At 38.7% G+C, this 18822-nt stretch overlaps 1 protein-coding gene across 8 annotated transcripts in view; it reads right to left on the reverse strand.

The window, feature by feature from the left end:
* Positions 1–18822, reverse strand: part of ST3GAL6 (ST3 beta-galactoside alpha-2,3-sialyltransferase 6) — an 86753-nt gene that overhangs the window by 40614 nt on the left and 27317 nt on the right. For all 8 annotated transcript variants that reach the window (XM_007164053.3, XM_057546003.1, XM_057546000.1 and 5 more), the window contains 2 exons: positions 5035–5134; positions 726–803 (listed from right to left, as the gene is read on the reverse strand). In XM_007164053.3, the coding sequence (XP_007164115.1) occupies positions 726–803; positions 5035–5123 (167 nt within the window). In that variant the 5' untranslated portion in view covers positions 5124–5134. The remainder of the gene's footprint in view (positions 1–725; positions 804–5034; positions 5135–18822) is intronic.

Below are 18822 nucleotides of genomic sequence, written 5' to 3' on the forward strand. Positions count from 1 at the left end.
GCTGATTTTTAAAGGGACCTGTAGCCCCAAACGGTTAAGAACCAGTCATGGAGAGATACAGTAATACGATAGAAGAAAATAAGAAAAGACAATGTGAATTTTAGATCCTTAAAAGATAAAATGCTGAAAAGCCTGTATGTGTTTTACACACTTCAACATGCCCAGACCCGACTGTCATTGATTTCTATTAATCTGGAAGCATTTTGACCAGCACTCTATCAAAGCAGTGGTGACAAAGGAAAAGAATATTTATGATGGAAGAGTAAATTCTCTACAAGTCCTGACAACCATAATGAACAATCATTATTTACATTCTATGTAGTTCATTAAAAGTCTGGGAAAGGAAAATATCTACTGTAAACTTTAACCTAGAAGTTAAATAACAAGGGTGGAAAATAACATGGGAACAAGGGTGGGGAAAGAAAACCCTAAAAGGACAGTGCACTCTTTTATGATCAGACACAAATAGACCTCTCTAATCTCACCTGTGTGAAAAGAATACTGGTCTGACTGAGTTCTTCAATGCCTTTTCTTAAAATATATGCAGAGTTCTGACTAAAAGCACAAAAAGACACAGGATAGTCAAGCTCTTCCTGAAATGTAGGCTAACCACATTATGTACTTATACTGTTAAGATTTGCATGAAAAAAGGCAAACAAGTGTGGAGAATGATTACAAACACATTTTGAACATTTTGTGTGCCACGGTTTCTTTTGTATTTTTACCTCAGGAGAGAGGCAAAAGCTGGCTTTGATACACAAGGCTGGATCTTATTTCTCCTCTTCATTTCCACAGGTGGCACCCTATGAGACAAAAATAGCATCAGTCAGAAACCAGAACTAGGAAGACGGCCCAAAGGGAAGAAAATGCCCTGGGAACCCACGCAGTGCCACCAGTGAGAGGCTTCTCAGGCAGGGAATAGAAACGCTCACCGCAGCCCCTGAGGTATGACAGAAGCTTCTCCTAAGTCCTGGACACATTTGAGGATTCATGGATGCAAAGCAAGAGAGAGTGGAAAAGGCTGAGGTGACGAGTGGCCCAGAAGGGTCAAAGAGCAGTGACTCAAAGGACCCTGTGAGAAGAACTAGGATCACCACACTGTGGAAGCCAAGACCAGATTCACGTTTTAGAAGTTCCTGAAAGCCTGAGAAATGCACACGGCTATGCGGGTCCTCCGTGCCACACGCGGGTACACCCATGGGCAGCAAACGCCACAGAGACACTGCCCCGAGCAGGTTCCGTAGCCCCTGCCCGTGCCCCGGGGACCCCACAAATCCCACCATTTACAGTCACATGTCTAACTCCCCTCTATTCTTGGCACAGGTTAGGCGCTGTGTGTCCCCTGAATGGAGCACTTGTCTCCACAATTTCAAAGGGTATTGTGATACAAGACAGAGCACAACAATGAAAACAAATGAAGGGGACAGGATCCAGACTCAGCCAGGAAAGAGCAAAACAGCCTAATATAAAAAACCATTAACGATCATCAGTTGTGTGGAGAATTAATCTAAAAAAGAAAACGAATCAATTTTCTTCTGCGATCACAGGATTCAAAGAGAAACAGCCTAAACCCTTCATGGATTGACTCAATTTTAAACTGTTTTTGGTACAAAATCCGCAGTTAAAACTGCTAGGTTTCTGAACTCTGAGGCCAGATGCAGAGAATCATCTTTTGTAAATACCCCAAATGGCAAAAATCTCTTGATTTATATGTAAGGAAGGTACATAAATATGGTGGGCCAGCACACCAAGCCACAAAAACCAAATTATAGTCAGAGGACAAAATAAAGTATAAGATATTACTTGGTTTCTAAGGTTATTCAACCAGAAAACAAACTATTTTGGGATATTGTGAAGACTGTGGGTGTTTTTTCTTAAAAAAAGACAATTACTTGTCTTAAACAGTTTTTAAGGAAGCAAGTTCCGAGGTAATTTCCAGCTCCGAGGTAATTACCAGCATCCGAGGTAATTTCACGATACTTTCTGCATCTGGAGTAATGTGTTAGCTTAGGAGTGACATGAACGTTCCTCAAATTCTGATGACAAGAAAAATGTGCTGAATTTGGACCCTTTTCATTGTCTTCTTTATCATTTCCCCTGTGACCAAGAATAGGATTTGTAGGGAATTAGCAATCTAGTAAACTTCGTGCTTTCTTTTCTGTTCTTGTCTTCCATTACTAAGTACAGGACAGAGACAGAAGTGGCAGAGATGGAGGGAGAGATGCCTGCAGTAGGATCCTCATGTGGTATAAAATCAGACTTCTAAGATCTATGGCTCATTATTTAAGTCCAAAACCTCAAAACTTGTGTCCAAACCAACCCACCTGGCATTGGGTTTTTCCAGTGACCATAAAGATCATTACAATCAAACAGTGATGAAGTTAAATGTGGAAGCATCATTTTTTTAATCTAGTAAAACAAAACAAAACCTAGAAACATGATCTAGGATCTACTATTCAAATACTGGCAAAAAGTACCGAACTTTTGTCTAAGACAGGAAGTTTTTATGTGGTTTATTTTGACATCCTATACTCACTACTCATTCAGGATTTAAAGGTCATCAAAACTTGACTCCTCACGGAAGGACTGACAATAGGAAAAAGGATACCGCTAGACTAACAGACTGTTGTCCTCCAGGACTACATTATACATTTATAAGCTAAGTGATTTGGGTTTTCCAACCTGTTGTCCACGTCAGCTTTTCTGTTCTGGTCATTTGCATTAAGATGAAGAATTTTTTTAAACATTTATAATACATAGTAGCAATTTCTGAGCAAAAATCTGGGAAACTCAAGCAAAGGAATTTCCAAAAGTACCAGACTTCTGAATTCTGAAAATATATTTTGAGGAGAAATAGACATAGTCTAATTTGATGCCTTTAGTGTTTTTGAATCACCCACCCTCAGGGTTGAAAAATTGTTTTGTATGACTGAGGGTACTGTTGGTTCAAACTATGTTAGTTTACAGTTTGTTGCAAACATTGTAGAATACAGCAACATGTATATTAACTTTTTCTCTTTTTATCTTTATTGTAGAAAATATCTTAGAATGTTCTTGATAGAGTAGCACGGTAACGATGGTCTCACGCTCAGTGTGAATGGTAGTTTAGCAAAGCGTAGCTCAAGGATTTGCAAAGTTAGGAAGAAGGACAAGAGAGCCTCTCTCCCCACCCCCATCTAACTGAAATTTCGTAAATTAGAATACTTTGTAAAAACAAATTCATATTAATTACCATTATGTACGAGATGTTTTGTTTTTAACCACATTGAAGATAATCGGGAAAGAATTTTTCCTTAATGTTTCTCCCGAGTGTAGAACTATAACAAAAACTTAATGCTAAGAAACATTTTATATGCACCTTTGAGTATGCAATTTAATCTAGATTATCTAATTTTCCTCCCATAATAACTAATCTGTTTTTAGTATCAGCAACATTTGGCAAGTTTATTTTTTAGATATAAACTGTGGTTCATCTGTTCACTTTTCTAGAAAAAAATCATTCTCATGAGAAAAAGCATAAATTAACAAGAAAGGAGAGTGACTCGATTTGCTTTTAGAAAAAGAAATGCTTAATCAACTATCCTGTATTTGGACTTATTCAGGTGTTAAGAAATTTAGGGAGGTTTAAAGGGTTGAATGACGACAGTGCTCTTTTTTTGTTGTTGTTAATCTAACAGACCAGCCTTAACTGTGGGCTTAAATCCTAAAAGGACAGTTGCCACAGTGGGACGCAAGGAAATGTTTGGTTGGCAGATGAGCACCAGTGACAGCCAAATGGAGGGACACACTTGCATGGTCAGTTTATTCTTTAATTCCAATAAGTTCTTTGCTTTCAGAAGCAAGAAAACATTTCTTCTCCCCTCCCCCTACCCCATCCCCGTTTTTTAAACACACCACAAGGAAAGTACAGACAGTTGCACTACCTCAAACCCTTTGTGACACTTGTAGAAATCAGTAGATTTCTTTTAGATTAGACAGAATCATTTTTTTAATCTCTTGATTTGTTTTCCTTTGGTTCGAAAAGTTGTGTTATACTTGATTTACTCTAGCAAAATTTTGTATGTGGTAGCATAGCTTTAATCTATCCTATTACAATGCTGTTCTGAATTTTCTTTTGGTTTTTAAAAAACAAAACCTGTTGCTTAGAAGCCGTGAACTATTTTACTTTACTTCAACGTGTCAAAATTTCCTTGTTTTAAAAAAAGATCATTTGGGTTCACTCAGGAAATGCATGTCAGGAAGCTTGTATTATAAGTTGACGAGTTGTGATGTATCAGTAACTACTGTTACTCCTTTTTGAAAGAAATATAATTGATTTTGAAGTTTTCTAGATTGTCACATGCTTTGTGACTAATGCAAGGAAATCAAGTCCTGTGTGGTATTAATTCTAGTCATTTCTATTCAGGCTATAAACTGTAGCTAATTTTTATTTGCAATTAATTTATTCAAACTAAGTACTTTTCAAAATAGAAAAAAAAAGGAAAAATGATAAAAATCTTATTACAGAAGTTTTCTCTTTAATAAAACTACCTGTGCCTCTTCAACTTTTATATGTGACATTTCAAGTCAAAGTCATTTCAAATTGTACATACATCATTATTCACCAAATATTTTTAAACAAAAGGAACCATATGTAGTGTCTACATTTTATCAACAGTCTCTTATCCAAGCATTTTAGACTCTAAGAATCAAGTGCCACTGAGTCTAAGAATTACTCCATCAATTCAAAAAGATGAATTATATAAATAAGAATGTGATGTCCCAAAGATGGTCAACACCACTGCTTCACTGAAAAGTCAATAAAAAGATGCTGTTGTTTATCAATATTTAAACTGTTAGATGTAATGTATAAGATACTAGAATGGTAAAACTCCAATTTATAATGGAAAAGCTAGAAAAGGTTCAAAATGTTACAGGGTTTGTTTTTTATTTGTTTGTTTTTGTTTTTTTTACTAGGTCCCTCTAATATCATTTGCAGGTCTATGTGAAAGACCAGTTTGGTAGTCATTTTTAAACAGCAAAAATAAAACTTACCCATAGGCATTTGTTCCCCACAATATACAATGCAGCACATAATAGAGGAAGACAGCACTCAGGAAGATGGCCACAAGGTACCCTCTCATGGCTGGCCCACCTGAAACACAGGGGATGAAGGCCAAGGGAAAGGCAAGATCATTATACAGGTGATTTACACAATGGCTTACAAACAAGCATTAGTGAATAAACATATAGAGCGAAGAGGAGAAGAAACTGACATCAGACTGTTATTTTGGAAACACCCACTAACTTTTCAGAAAATATTTTTTCTGTCTCTCCTCATCCTCTTTAATCAACACAACATGATTCGCGTTTAGGCCAATACTTTCCTATGTTAGACAGGAAAAAAATTCATTCAGAACAAAATTTTACACATCTATTTCATATCCAAAACTTTTTTCAGAAATATTAAAAAATACCTATTTTCTCTATCTCAAGAGAAAATGAATATATGCCTTAAGATGTAAACAAACATTTTGTTTTGTCAGTGCTCGAAATGACTTTTAAATGCTATTTATGCTAAAAGTCATTTTCTCATTTTAAAAAACTGGGGGAAAAAAGCTACTAAAAAATATTTCCCACAACCTCAATTTTTTTTTAATTAACTAATTAATTAATTTATTTTTGTCTGCTTTGGGTCTTCATTGCTGCTGACGGGCTTTCCCTAGTTGCGGTGCGCAGGCTTCTCACTGCAGTGGCTTCTCTTGTTGCCGAGCACAGGCTCTAGGCATGCAGGCTTCAGTAGTTGTGGTGCGTGGGCTCAGTAGTTGTGGCTCACGGGCTCTAGAGCGCAGGCTCAGTAGTTGTGGTGCACAGGCTTAGTTGCTTCGCGGCATGTGGGATCTTCCCAGAAAGGGCTCGAACCCATGTCCCCTGCATTGGCAGCTGGATTCTTAACCACTGTGCCACCAGGGAAGTCCTCCCACATCCTCAATTTTTACATACTTTTAGATGCACCATATCACAGCACAGGTAAATTTAGCTAATTATTTGCTTGTTTTTATACTAAATGGACAGTATAGGTCACTGTACATTTATAGATAGACACACACCTGGACACAATCCTCTCTAGAGTATAAATGCAAAAAAAACAAAACAAAAACAAAACAAAACTCCTTTACAAAATATATTTTTTATAGCCTAAAACATTTTGCTTAGTTCCCACTTCTGCTTCAAAGGCAGAAATGAGTATGCTCCCACTTCTACATGTAATTAAATGCAAAAGACAAATTTAATATATGTTTCTATACTGGATCTTCTATTTCAATGCATGTTGCTTAAACAGATATACTATCTCTTTGCATCTCTTATCAAGTTTCTGGTCCATCTAGATACTTGAATGTACCACTGGGCTCACTCCCGTCCGTCTCTATTAACCTCAGTTGGGGCAAGGCAGTGTTGAACGTGTGAGTCTGGTTAGATTCTTTTTTTTTTTTTTTTAATTTTATTGAAGTATAGTTGATTGGTTAGATTCTTAAAGAGCTCCATTGCCTTCTTAAGTATAATCTACCAAAAATAAATGAAGCCGTTCTTGATCATGTGAGGTCATCGTAACAAATGTAATAATTGTTCTGGGCTCCATTAGAGTTGAGACCCTCTGGAGCTAATGAGGGTGTGGGGCTGTTTGGAGTTGACCCTAAACTGTAGGGATTATCCCGTGCAGATTGCTGGGCACACCTCCCTTGGTGTCAGCTGTTGCTTCTCACTGCAGTTAAGGCAGTAGTTTACACATACTTCTAATTTAGCGGACATAATCCCCGTGAAGAGTCAATACTGGTTAGAAATCAGAAGACAGGAATCATGGCCCAACTCCACATCATTCCTGGCTTGGAGAGGGGCCTTAGGTAAATCAGTCTCCCTTTTCCAACCTGACTGTTCTCACATGTTGAGGAGTGAGAGCACACAGCCAACCTCTTTGGGCTATTAGATAGAGTGGCCAAAATGATGGGAGTCTGGCATAACCTAGGACACAAGAATATGTGCTGAATAAGTTTGTATATTTTATGGTTGTTTGTTTTCTAAAGCTAAAGCCAGCTGTGCTTTTTTTCTATACAGTAAAATGCATGGGTTTTGCGAAAACCAGAGGGAAACTTGACCTGCCCTTAATGTAGTCTGTGCAGTATTCTTACTGGTCTGACAGAAAGAGTCAGTTGGGCACGGCTGTGGCGGAAAGGCCACGTCCTCTGCTGGCAAAGGGAGTAAAGCATGGAAAGGACTCATAGGTCACCTCAGGCCTGTGCTTCCCTTTCCACTTTATTCTGTCTTCCTTGCCCATTTGCAATGTATGTCTTGATGTACTGTGCATTATTTTAGAAATCACCTTAAGTTCTTGGTAAAAAGCAAGAAATAAATTGCATGATCATTAGTGGGTAAAAAAAAAAGAAAAAGTATGGTTCTGTGCTTCTTGAGAAATAACTGGTAAAATCCAAGTAATGGAGAGAATTAAGGTTTGGGATGATGAGAGTAAAAGTCTAAGACAGTGAGGCATGGGAGATGTTGGACACATCACTGAACTGGTTAATCGAGGAAACAAAGACAGCAAGATAGCTAGCCCAGAGCCCGGCCCTTATGACATGTTCAACAAATGCTAGCTCTGCTTCCTCCCTTTCATGTGTGAGAGAAGTGCTAATATTAAACACTTTGGCCAGAGGCCACGAGTCATGATTCACGATGGCAGGACATAGGGAGCTGGCGTGGCCTGGCCTTGGCTCATTCAGCCCTTTGACTGAACTGGCCTCTGCAAAATGTTTTTTGTTTTTTTCATTCAAGTGTCACGCAAACATGAATGTAGGATAAATATAAAAGACTCCAAAGAACACAATGGAATTCTTTCTATACCCTGTGACTCAGCTGAAATACACTAGAATTAAGCCTTTTTTGTTGTACATTGGACAGTCTCAGATATCAGGGGTGTTTGGAAACTCTGGATGTTCTAGAATCCACAAGTTAGACTTGGACAGAGAGAGTTTTAGAAATTACTGATACCAGGCTTAAGACTGTCCTGGAAGGCATTTTACCATGGGCCAAAATAGTCACCAAACAATCTGCTTAAATACTCAGATTAAATATTTAAAACTCCACCCAGAGTAACATCAGTTTTGCAAACACCCAACAAGGATGCCACTTATCAGTATCAGCAATTTTTTAAAAACATATTTACATCTAAGGTAAGACAGCATATGAAAGTCTAGAGAAACAACTCAGTATTTACAGTTCAATTTGCTTATCTGTCCCTCAAAACATATTCTTTGGGAAATTTATATATCACTTTACAGAGCACGAAAATATGGGTAAGCGAGATGTTTTTTTCCTCACCAGTTTGTGGTTTAGCTGAAGACAAAGAAGTGTGAGAAAACATTTTTTTCCTTCAAAAAGTAAAATGAACCTACTCGTGAAGAGCCACTGCATACACCACCTGAGAAAAATTTTGGAAGCTTTGCCACTCTCTCACATGTCATGGGCAATTCAAAACATCCATATTCAAGTTGCAAAGCAAACTGGGGCCAGCCAGGATATCCTTGTGATAAACATGTAGAGTGCCTCTGCTTGCTCACAGCAAAAACTTCCACAAATAACTGAATTCTCTAATTATAAGTCTATAAATGAAACAACCATTTTGCTTTGAGCAAAAGACTCAAAGGAACACCAGTAAGAATTTAACATAGAGTGCCTGCTTTAAGGGGAGGAAAAAAAAAAAAAAAGCCCCTTCAATATAGCTTCAATTACCAAAACAAACAAGTTTCAAGATCTTGACATTAAACAACACATATCAGCTTCTTGGCTGCAGATGCTACTAAGACCAGAGTCCCTAAAACATCCTTCACAAAGTTTAAGCCATAAAGCAATTATTCACCGAAAGTGTGAGTAGAGGGTGTCAAGGGAGAGCAGGAATCACTGGCAGAGATCAAATGTTTATTTCTTCCCAAATTATGATACATAACCCAATAGATGAATAATCTGCATATGCCAAAGTGAGCTCAATCTTGGCAACAGGTCTTCCTTCTCTTTAATAATAACAGTATATTTTATAAGTTCATAAAATGCTTGTATGTCCATCACTTCATTTAAGGCTCAAAACAAGCTTGATAAACAGATGTGCAAGAGTCTGTCACAGAGAGTGAAGTCAGTCAGAAAGATAAAAACAAATACCGTATGCTAACACATATATATGGAATCTAAAAAAAAAAAAAAATGGTTCTGAAGAACCTAGGGGCAGGACAGGAATAAAGACACAGACATAGAGAATGGACTTGAGGACACGGGGAGGGGGAAGGGTAAGCTGGGAGGAAGTGAGAGAGTGGCATGGACTTATATATACACTACCAAATGTAAAATAGTGGGAAGCAGCCGCATAGCACAGGGAGATCAGCTCGGTGCTTTGTGACCACCTAGAGGGGTGGGATAGAGAGGGTGGGAGGGAGAAGCAAGAGGGAGGATATATGGGGATATATGTATATGTATAGCTGATTCAATTTGTTATAAAGCAGAAACTAACACACCATTGTAAAGCAATTATACTCCAATAAAGATGTTAAAAAAAAAAAAAAAAAACAGATGTGCAGGCATCATCTTCTTGATGAATGAGGGAAATGAAAGTTTCTGCGATTCAGTGAGTTGTCCCAACTCACACAGTTTAAGAGACAGAAACAGACTTAAGTCTGACCATTTCTTTCTCACAGTTCTATTACTGGTGTCATCCTGTCTATCAAGACAGAATACATGAGGAGAACCCAAAAGAGAAAATTCTAATTGACAACTTCCTGACAGTGCGCTGTCGATGGGCAGAGTTCCAAAAGGGAAAATACAGACACGGGTTGCGGGGAGAGGGCTGCAGGACAGCGTTCCCCAAAGTGACATGGCAGGTCCAAGGGTCAGCACCAGCCGAGGGCTTGTTAACATGTGCGTTCCCGAGCCCCTACTTCATCTGAGTCTCTAGGGCTTGGAAAAGTATATTGAAACAAGAACACTCCAGTCTGATTCTTATGCCGACCCAAACTACAGTTTGAGAATCACTGCTCTAGGATTCTCAAGAGAACCATGGAGGAACGTACTGAAATACAGAGACCATAACAGATGTTACAATAATGACCCCACTCCATGAGAGCAGGACTTGTCAATCATTTTATTTGCATTTATTTATCTACTTCTACGTGTCACACAGAAGATGCTAAGTAGATAATCGTTGAATGCAGTTACAGATCTCATAACTAGATGCTTTGTATTGATTTTTTATCCAAAATGCCTAGCACATGGCAAATGCCTAATGAATCATGGCTGATTAGAATCATTAAGATATAGTAGTGCTTAGCATTTGTCAAGGCCCCCAACAGATGCTTTTGGTGTATTACCTCATGTAATCCTCACAACCGCCCTGTGAGGGAAATAGTAAACTTACAATTCCCATTTCACAGATGAGAAAACTGAAGCTCTGAGAGGAATATTAACTTACCTGAGCTAATAAATTGCAGAACAGACTCAAACCTGTATCTATCAGACCAGAGTCCACACACTATACTGCTGCTCTCCAGATGTGAGCTTTTACAAATTGGTGCAGGTCCAGCCTCCTGATACCAGACTAAACATGACAGAATGTCTCATCTGCCCATCCTACCAGCTCCCTAAGCAGTATCAATTCTAGGAATTGAAATGGAGATAAAGTTTATAGTCACAAACTGTGCTTAAATAAAACCCTATTACTCACAACCTTGTTCTTCCCCACCCTATTCTGGATTTCAGTAAATCCTTTTTTTTTTTTTTTCTCCATGGTTCTATTGAGTGTCCTGGAGCAGTGATCCTCAAACTTCAGTATGCTTAAGAATCAAACTGGAGGATTCCTATTTCAATGCACATTCTTGAGCCCCAGGGCAACCATAATAGCATTGCTTATAAAAACAAAACAAAAACCCTACGGAATGACACTTGAAAATGGTCAGATTCTTATTTTTAGACTCTCTAATGCTTTTTGAAACCTAGAGGCTTGTTTTTCCAACAACCAGTTAGAAAAAAGCACATTCAGCAATAATTCTGGAAACATCATTCTATTCTCTAAGCACAAAAACCCTGTGGGTATCTCAGTCAATATCACATGACTCCAAGGAAGAAACATGCTTCCACACACAGACGGACCCAGCCCGCCTGGCCTCTCTCCACCCAGTGACCTCTAGGCTCAGCTGCAGACACATCCCGGTGCCCATCTGTAGGCTCAGCTCTACCCCAACCTGTGAGCCTGATCCTGGCCCAAAGGAAAAGGAGCCTGAGACGCCTCCAGCAGCAGCTCAACAGTTTGGTCAAGTTCCTACTGATCCCACACTTGGACATGTCATTCACCTGGCCGGAGTTCCCGTTGCCGGGTCCCTGAATTACATCCTAGTTTTCCAAGGTCTTCATTCTCTCTCTCAGCTACCCCGGCAGCTCAGCAATCAAACATCCAATTCTAAGTAGCTAGGATCCTACACCACGTACTCATCCGCTCTATCCCTTGATACCCTCTGCTTCACCAGTGACAGAGGTCTTGCTCTGCTGCTGCTTGGTCTCCTCTCTCATCCAGCGTACCTCTGCTCAGCAAAAATACTCGATAACTTGCATCTTTGTGCGAAATAGAAAAGGACACCCCATCTGGCTCCACACAGCCCTGTGGGCACATAGCTTGGCACGGGCAGGATTTCAACCACAACTTTCCTCTCAGCCAGGTGCCCCTGTTCAAGGGTCACCTCCACAATCTTACCAGGTGGCCCTGCTCTCAGCCTGTGTCCATTCAACCCTGGGAGAGGCTCTTCTTCATTCAGGTCTCCACCAGACCTCAGCTCACACTGACACATACCCGAGACTGTCTGAACTTGGCAACAGATCTTACGAAGAGGAAGGAAGGCAGGATGTATTTACTGCTCAGCTTATGACTCTTCTCTGCAATCACATGCCCCTGTGAGCATGAGCTGCAGCTCTACCTATGCATTAATGTCTAAGTCTCTTAGTCCAGCCCCATGGGTCCCCTAAGCCTCCTAGATCTAGCTGTCTCCATAGAGCCCAAGCCTTAAAGAAGACACACAGGACCTCGCAGCAATGGATGGAAAGCCCTCAGTCCTCTTTAACTCAGTTATTACCCCTCTTTCAAGTAATGACCCTTATTATTAATGGTATGATCCAAATGTGTCCAGAAGCCTCATTTATATAACAAGGACCTCCACCCTCTGGTGCTGATGATCATATAAATAATAGCACACTTTATTAAGTACTTACAAAATGCCCAGCACTGCACTAAGCCCTTTTCACATACGATGATGAAAACAGGGGTGCTATCATCCCCACTCAAGAGATCTCTCTGTGTTTTTATAATGTACATTATGGGAAACTTCTAAATTGTACATTCTGGAGAACTATAATTACTGTATTTTTTAACTATAACAGCAAGAACTTAATGTATTCACTTAATACCTTGTTAAGCAAGGGAATGATACACATTAAAGTATGCATTTATTAAAATATACTTAGGGCTTCCCTGGTGGCGCAGTGGTTGAGAATCTGCCTGCCAATGCAGGGGACATGGATTCGAGCCCTGGTCTGGGAAGATCCCACATGCCATGGAGCAACTAGGCCTGTGAGCCACAATTACTGCGCCTACGCGTCTGGAGCCTGTGCTCCGCAGCAAGAGAGGCTGCGATAATGAGAGGCCCGCGCACCGTGATGAAGAGTGGCCACCACTTGCCGCAACTAGAGAAAGCCCTCACACAGAAACGAAGACCCAACACAGCCAAAAATAAATAAATAAAATATACTTACTTAGAAACATTAAAATACAAAAGAAAAAACTGTTCATTTCAAAATTAAAGAGATAAATCTTAAGGAATTGGTAGTCTCGTTGATCAGATTTCTACTAGAAGGATCTGAAAATTCTCAATAGGCCAAAATTTAAAAATAAAGAATAGCACATATAAAATTCAGTATGCAATATTACACCACCTAAAAAAGCTAAATTTAAATCTGAAGTTCTGAGCTACTGTTATTTAATACAAATTAAGGGGAAATAATCTGATATTACTGAATAAATTAATAGAAAATTATAATTTGATTTATGTACCTCCCCCCTGGAAAAGCTATTAGTATAGTTTCAACAAATTAGACCAACTGTATACATTCTGGCTGATTTCTAAATACATAGTTTCCTTTCTGCATAGCAGAAGAATACGCATAATTTTCTTTCTCTCTTCTTCCCCCTCAATTCTTCTGCTATACAATGCTATGCAGCTAGTTCCTATATGTATACACACACCTCTTCTTTCAGTCTTTCAAGAAAGCCAGTGCTTGGCTCTACCCACCACCAGTCCCCCCCATCAGGAAGCTTGCACAAGCCTCTTAGATAGCCTCACCCACCAGAGGGCAGACAGCAGAAACAAGAAGAACTACAATTCTGCAGTCTGTGGAACGAAAACCACATTCACAGAAAGACAGGCAAAACGTATAGGCAGAGGACTATGTACCAGATGAAGGGATGAGATAAAACCCCAGAAAAACAACTAAATGAAGTGGAGATAAGGAAAAGGGATTCAGAATAATGATAGCGAAGATGATCCAAGACCTCGGAAAAAGAATGGAGGCAAAGATCGAGAAGATACAAGAAATGTTTAACAAACACCTAGAAGAATTAAAGAACAAACAGAAATGAACAATACAATAACTGAAATGAAAAATACACTAGAAGGAATCAATAGCAGAGGCAGAAGAACGGATAGATGACCCGGAAGACAGAATGGTGGAATTCACTGCAGTGGAACAGAGTAAAGAAAAAAGAATGAAAAGAAATGAAGACAGCCTAAGAGACCTCTGGGACAACATTAAGTGCAACAACATTCACATTATAGGGGTCCCAGAAGGAGAAGAGAGAGAGAAAGGACCAGAGAAAATATTTGAAGAGATTATAGTCAAAAACTTCCCTAACATGGGAAAGGAAATAGGCACCCAAGTCCAGGAAGCACAGAGTCCCAGGCAGGATAAACCCAAGGAGAAACACGGCGAGACACATAGTAATCAAATTGACAAAAATTAAAGACAAAGAAAAATTATTGAAAGCAGCAAGGGAAAAACGACAAATAACATTCAAGGGAACTCCCATAAGGTTAACAGCTGACTTCTCAGCAGAAACTCTACAAGGCAGAAGGGAGTGGCACGATATATTTAAAGTGATGAAAGGGAAGAACCTACAACCAAAATTACTCTACCCCGCAAGGATCTCATTCAGATTCGATGGAGAAATCAAAAGCTTTACAGACAAGCAAAAGCTAAGAGAATTCAGCACTACCAAACCAGCTCTACAACAAATGCTAAAGGAACTTCTCTAAGTGGGAAACACAAGAGAAGAAAAGGACCTACGAAAACAAACCCATAACAATTAGGAAAATGGCCACAGGAACATACATATCGATAATTACCTTAAATGTGAATGGATTAAATGCTCCAACGAAAAGACACAGGCTCGCTGAATGAATACAAAAACAAGGCCCATATATATGCTGTCTACAAGACACCCACTTCATACCTAGGGACACATACAGACTGAAAGTGAGGGGATGGAAAAAGATATTCCATGCAAAGGGAAACCAAAAGAAAGCAGGAGTAGCAATACTCATATCAGATAAAATAGACTCTAAAATAAAGAATGTTACAAGAGACAAGGAAGGACACTACATAATGATCAAGGGATCAATCCAAGAAGAAGATATAACAATTATGTATGCACCCAACATAGGAGCACCTCAATACATAAGGCAACTGCTAACAGCTATAATAGAGGAAATCAACAGTAACACAATAATAGTGGGTGACTTTAACACCTCACTTACACCAATGGACAGATTATCCAGACAGAAAATTAATAAGAAAACAAGTTTTAAATAATACAATAGACCAGATAGATTTAATTGATATTTATAGGACATTCCATCCAAAAACAATAGATTACTCTTTCTTCTCAAGTGCCCATGGAACATTCTTGAGAAGAGATCACATCTTGGGTCACAAATCAAGCCTTGGTAAATTTAAGAAAACTAAAATTATATCAAGCATCTTTTCTGACCACAACGTTATACGATTAGAAATCAATTACAGGGGAAAAAACGTAAAAAACACAAACACATGGAGGCTAAACAATACGTTACTAAATAACCAAGAGATCACTGAAGAAATCAAAGGGGAAATCAGAAAATACCTAGAGACAAATGACAACGAAAAAACAATGATCCAAAACCTATGGGATGGAGCAAAGGCAGTTCTAAGAGGGTAGTTTATAGCAATATAATCCTACCTCAAAAAACAAGAAAAATCTCAAATAAACAATCTAACCTTACACCTAAAGGAACTAGAGAAAGAAGAACAAACAAAACCCAAAGTTAGTAGAAGGAAAGAAATCATAAAGATCAGAGCAGAAATAAATGAAATAGAAATAAAGAAGACAATAGCAAAGATCAATAAAACTAAAAGCTGGTTCTTTGAGAAGATAAACAAAACTGATAAACCTTTAGCCAGACTCATCAAGAAAAAGAGGGAGAGGACTCAAATCAGTAAAATTAGAAATGAAAAAGAAGAAGTTACAACGGACACTGCAGAAATACAAAGCATCATAAGAGACTACTACAATCAACTCTATGCCAATAAAATGGACAACCTGGAAGAAATAGACAAATATTTCGAAAGGTATAACCTTCCAAGATTGAACCAGGAAAAAATAGAAAATATGAACAGACCAATCACAAGTAATGAAATTGAAACTATGATTAAAAATCTTCCAACAGGGACTTCCCTGGAGGCACAGTGGTTAAGAATCCGCCTGCCAATGCAGGGGACACAGGTTTGATCCCTGGTCTGAGAAGATCCCACATGCTGCAGAGCAACTAAGCCTGTGTGCCACAACTACTGAGCCTGCGCTCTACAGTCCGCAAGCCACAACTACTGAAGCATGTGCGCCTAGAGCCCGTACTCCACAACTAGGGAAGCCACTGCAATGAGAAGCCCGTGCACCACAATGAAGAGTAGGCCCTGCTCGCCGCAACTAGAGACAGCCTGTGTGCAGCAACAAAGACCCAACACAACCAAAAATAAATATATATTTTTTAATTTATTAAAAAAAAATCTTCCAACAAACAAAAGTCCAGGACTGGATGCCTTCACAGGTTAATTCTATCAAACATTTAGAGAAGAGCTAACACCCATCCTTCTCAAACTCTTCCAAAAAATTGCAGAGGAAGGAATACTCCCAAACTCATTCTACGAGGCCACAATCATCCTGATACCAAAACCAGACAGAGATACTACAAAAAAAGAAAATTACTTACCAGTATTACTGATGAGTATAGATGCAAAAATCCTCAACAAAATAATAGCAAACAGAATCCAACAACACATTAAAAGGATCATACCCCATGATCAAGTGGGATTTATCCCAGGGAGGCAAGGATTCTTCAATATACACAAATCAATCAATGTGATACACAATATTAACAAACTGAACAATAAAAACCATATGATCATCTCAATAGATGCAGAAAATGCTTTCTGACAAAATTCAACACCTATTTATGGTAAAAACTGTCCAGAAAGTGGGCATGGAGGGAACTTACCTCAACATAATAAAGGCCATATATGACAAACCCACAGCAAACATCATTCTCAATGGTGAAAAACTGAAAGCATTTCCTCTAAGATCAGGAACGAGACAAGGATGCCCACTCTCACCACTATTATTCAACATAGTTTTGGAAGTCCTAGCCACGGCAATCAGAGAAGAAAAAGAAATAAAAGGAATACAAACTGGAAAAGAAGAAGTAAAACTCTCACTGTTTGCAGATGACATGATATACTATACATAGAGAATCCTAAAAATGCAACCAGAAAACTACTAGAGCTAATCAATGAATTTGGTAAAGTTGCAGGATACAAAATTAATGCACAGAAATCTCTTGCATTCCTATACACTAATGATGAAAAATATGAAACAGAAACTATGGAAACACTCCCATTTACCATTGCAACAAAAAGAATAAAATACCTAGGAATAAACCTACCTAAGGAGACAAAAGACCTGTATGCAGAAAACTGTAAGACACTGATGAAAGAAATCAAAGATGATACCAACAGATGGAGAAATATACCATGTTCTTGGATTGGAAGAATCAATATTGTGAAAATGACTATACTACCCAAAGCAATCTACCGATTCAATGCAATCCCTATCAAATTACCAATGGCATTTTTTACGGAACTAAAACAAATCATCTTAAAATTTGTATGGAGACACAAAAGACCCCGAATAGCCAAAGCAGTCTTGAGGGGAAAAAACGGAGCTGGAGGAATCAGACTCCCTGACTTCAGACTATACTACAAAGCTACAGTAATCAAGACAATATGGTACTGGCACAAAAACAGAAACATAGGTCAATGGAACAAGATAGAAAGCCCAGAGATAAACCCACGCACCTATGGTCAACTAATCCGTGAACAAAGGAGGCAAAGATATACAATGGAGAAAAGACAGTCTCTTCAATAAGTGGTGCTGGGAAAACTGGACAGCTACATGTAAAAGAATGAAATTAGAATACTCCCTAACACCATACACAAAAATAAACTCAAAATGGATTAGAGACCTAAATGTAAGACCGGACACTATAAAACTCTTAGAGGAAAACATAGGAAGAACACTCTGACATATATCACAGCAAGATCTTTTTTGATCCACCTCCTAGAGTAATGGAAATAAAAACAAAAATAAACAAATGGGACCTAATGAAACTTCAAAGCTTTTGCACAGCAAAGGAAACCATAAACAAGACGAAAAGACAACCCTCAGAATGGGAGAAAATATTTGCAAACGAATCAACGGACAAAGGATTAATCTCCAAAATATATAAACAGCTCTTTCAGCTCAATATTAAAGAAACAAACAACCCAATTCAAAAATGGGCAGAAGACCTAAATAGACATTTCTCCAAAGAAGACATACAGATGGCCAAGAAGCACATGAAAAGCTGCTCAACACCACTAATTATTAGAGAAATGCAAATCAAAACTACAATGAGGTATCACCTCACACCAGTTAGAATGGGTATCATCAGAAAATCTCCAAACAACAAATGCTGGAGAGGGTGTGGAGAAAAGGGAACCCTCCTGCACTGTTGGTGGGATTGTAAATTGATACAGCCACTATGGAGAACAATATGGAGGTTCCTTAAAAAACTAAAAATAGAATTACCATATGATCCAGCAATCCCACTACTGGGCATATACCCAGAGAAAACCATAATATAAAAAGACACATGCACCTCAATGTTCATTGCAGCACTATTTACAATAGCCAGGACATGGAAGCAACCTAAATGCCCATCGACAGATGAATGTATAAAGAAGATGTGGCACGTATATACAATGGAATATTACTCAGCCATAAAAAGGAACGAAACTGAGTCATTTGTTGAGACGTGGATAGATCTAGAGACTGTCATACAGAGTGAAGTAAGTCAGAAAGAGTAAAACAAATATCGTATATTAACGCATGTATGTGGAACCTAGAAAAATGGTATAGATGAACCGGTTTGCAGGGCAGAAGTTGAGACACAGATGTAGAGAACAAACGTATGGACACCAAGGGGGGGAAAACCACGGTGTGGTAGGGATGGTGGTGTGATGAATTGGGCGATTGGGATTGACATGTATAAACTGATGTGTATAAGATAGATAACTACTAAGAACCTGCTGTATAAAAAATAAATAAATAAAATTTAAAATATAAATAAAAGAAAGCCA

This window comes from Balaenoptera acutorostrata, chromosome 4, assembly GCF_949987535.1.
Source record: "Balaenoptera acutorostrata chromosome 4, mBalAcu1.1, whole genome shotgun sequence".
In the NCBI taxonomy this organism is placed as follows: Eukaryota; Metazoa; Chordata; class Mammalia; order Artiodactyla; family Balaenopteridae; genus Balaenoptera; species Balaenoptera acutorostrata.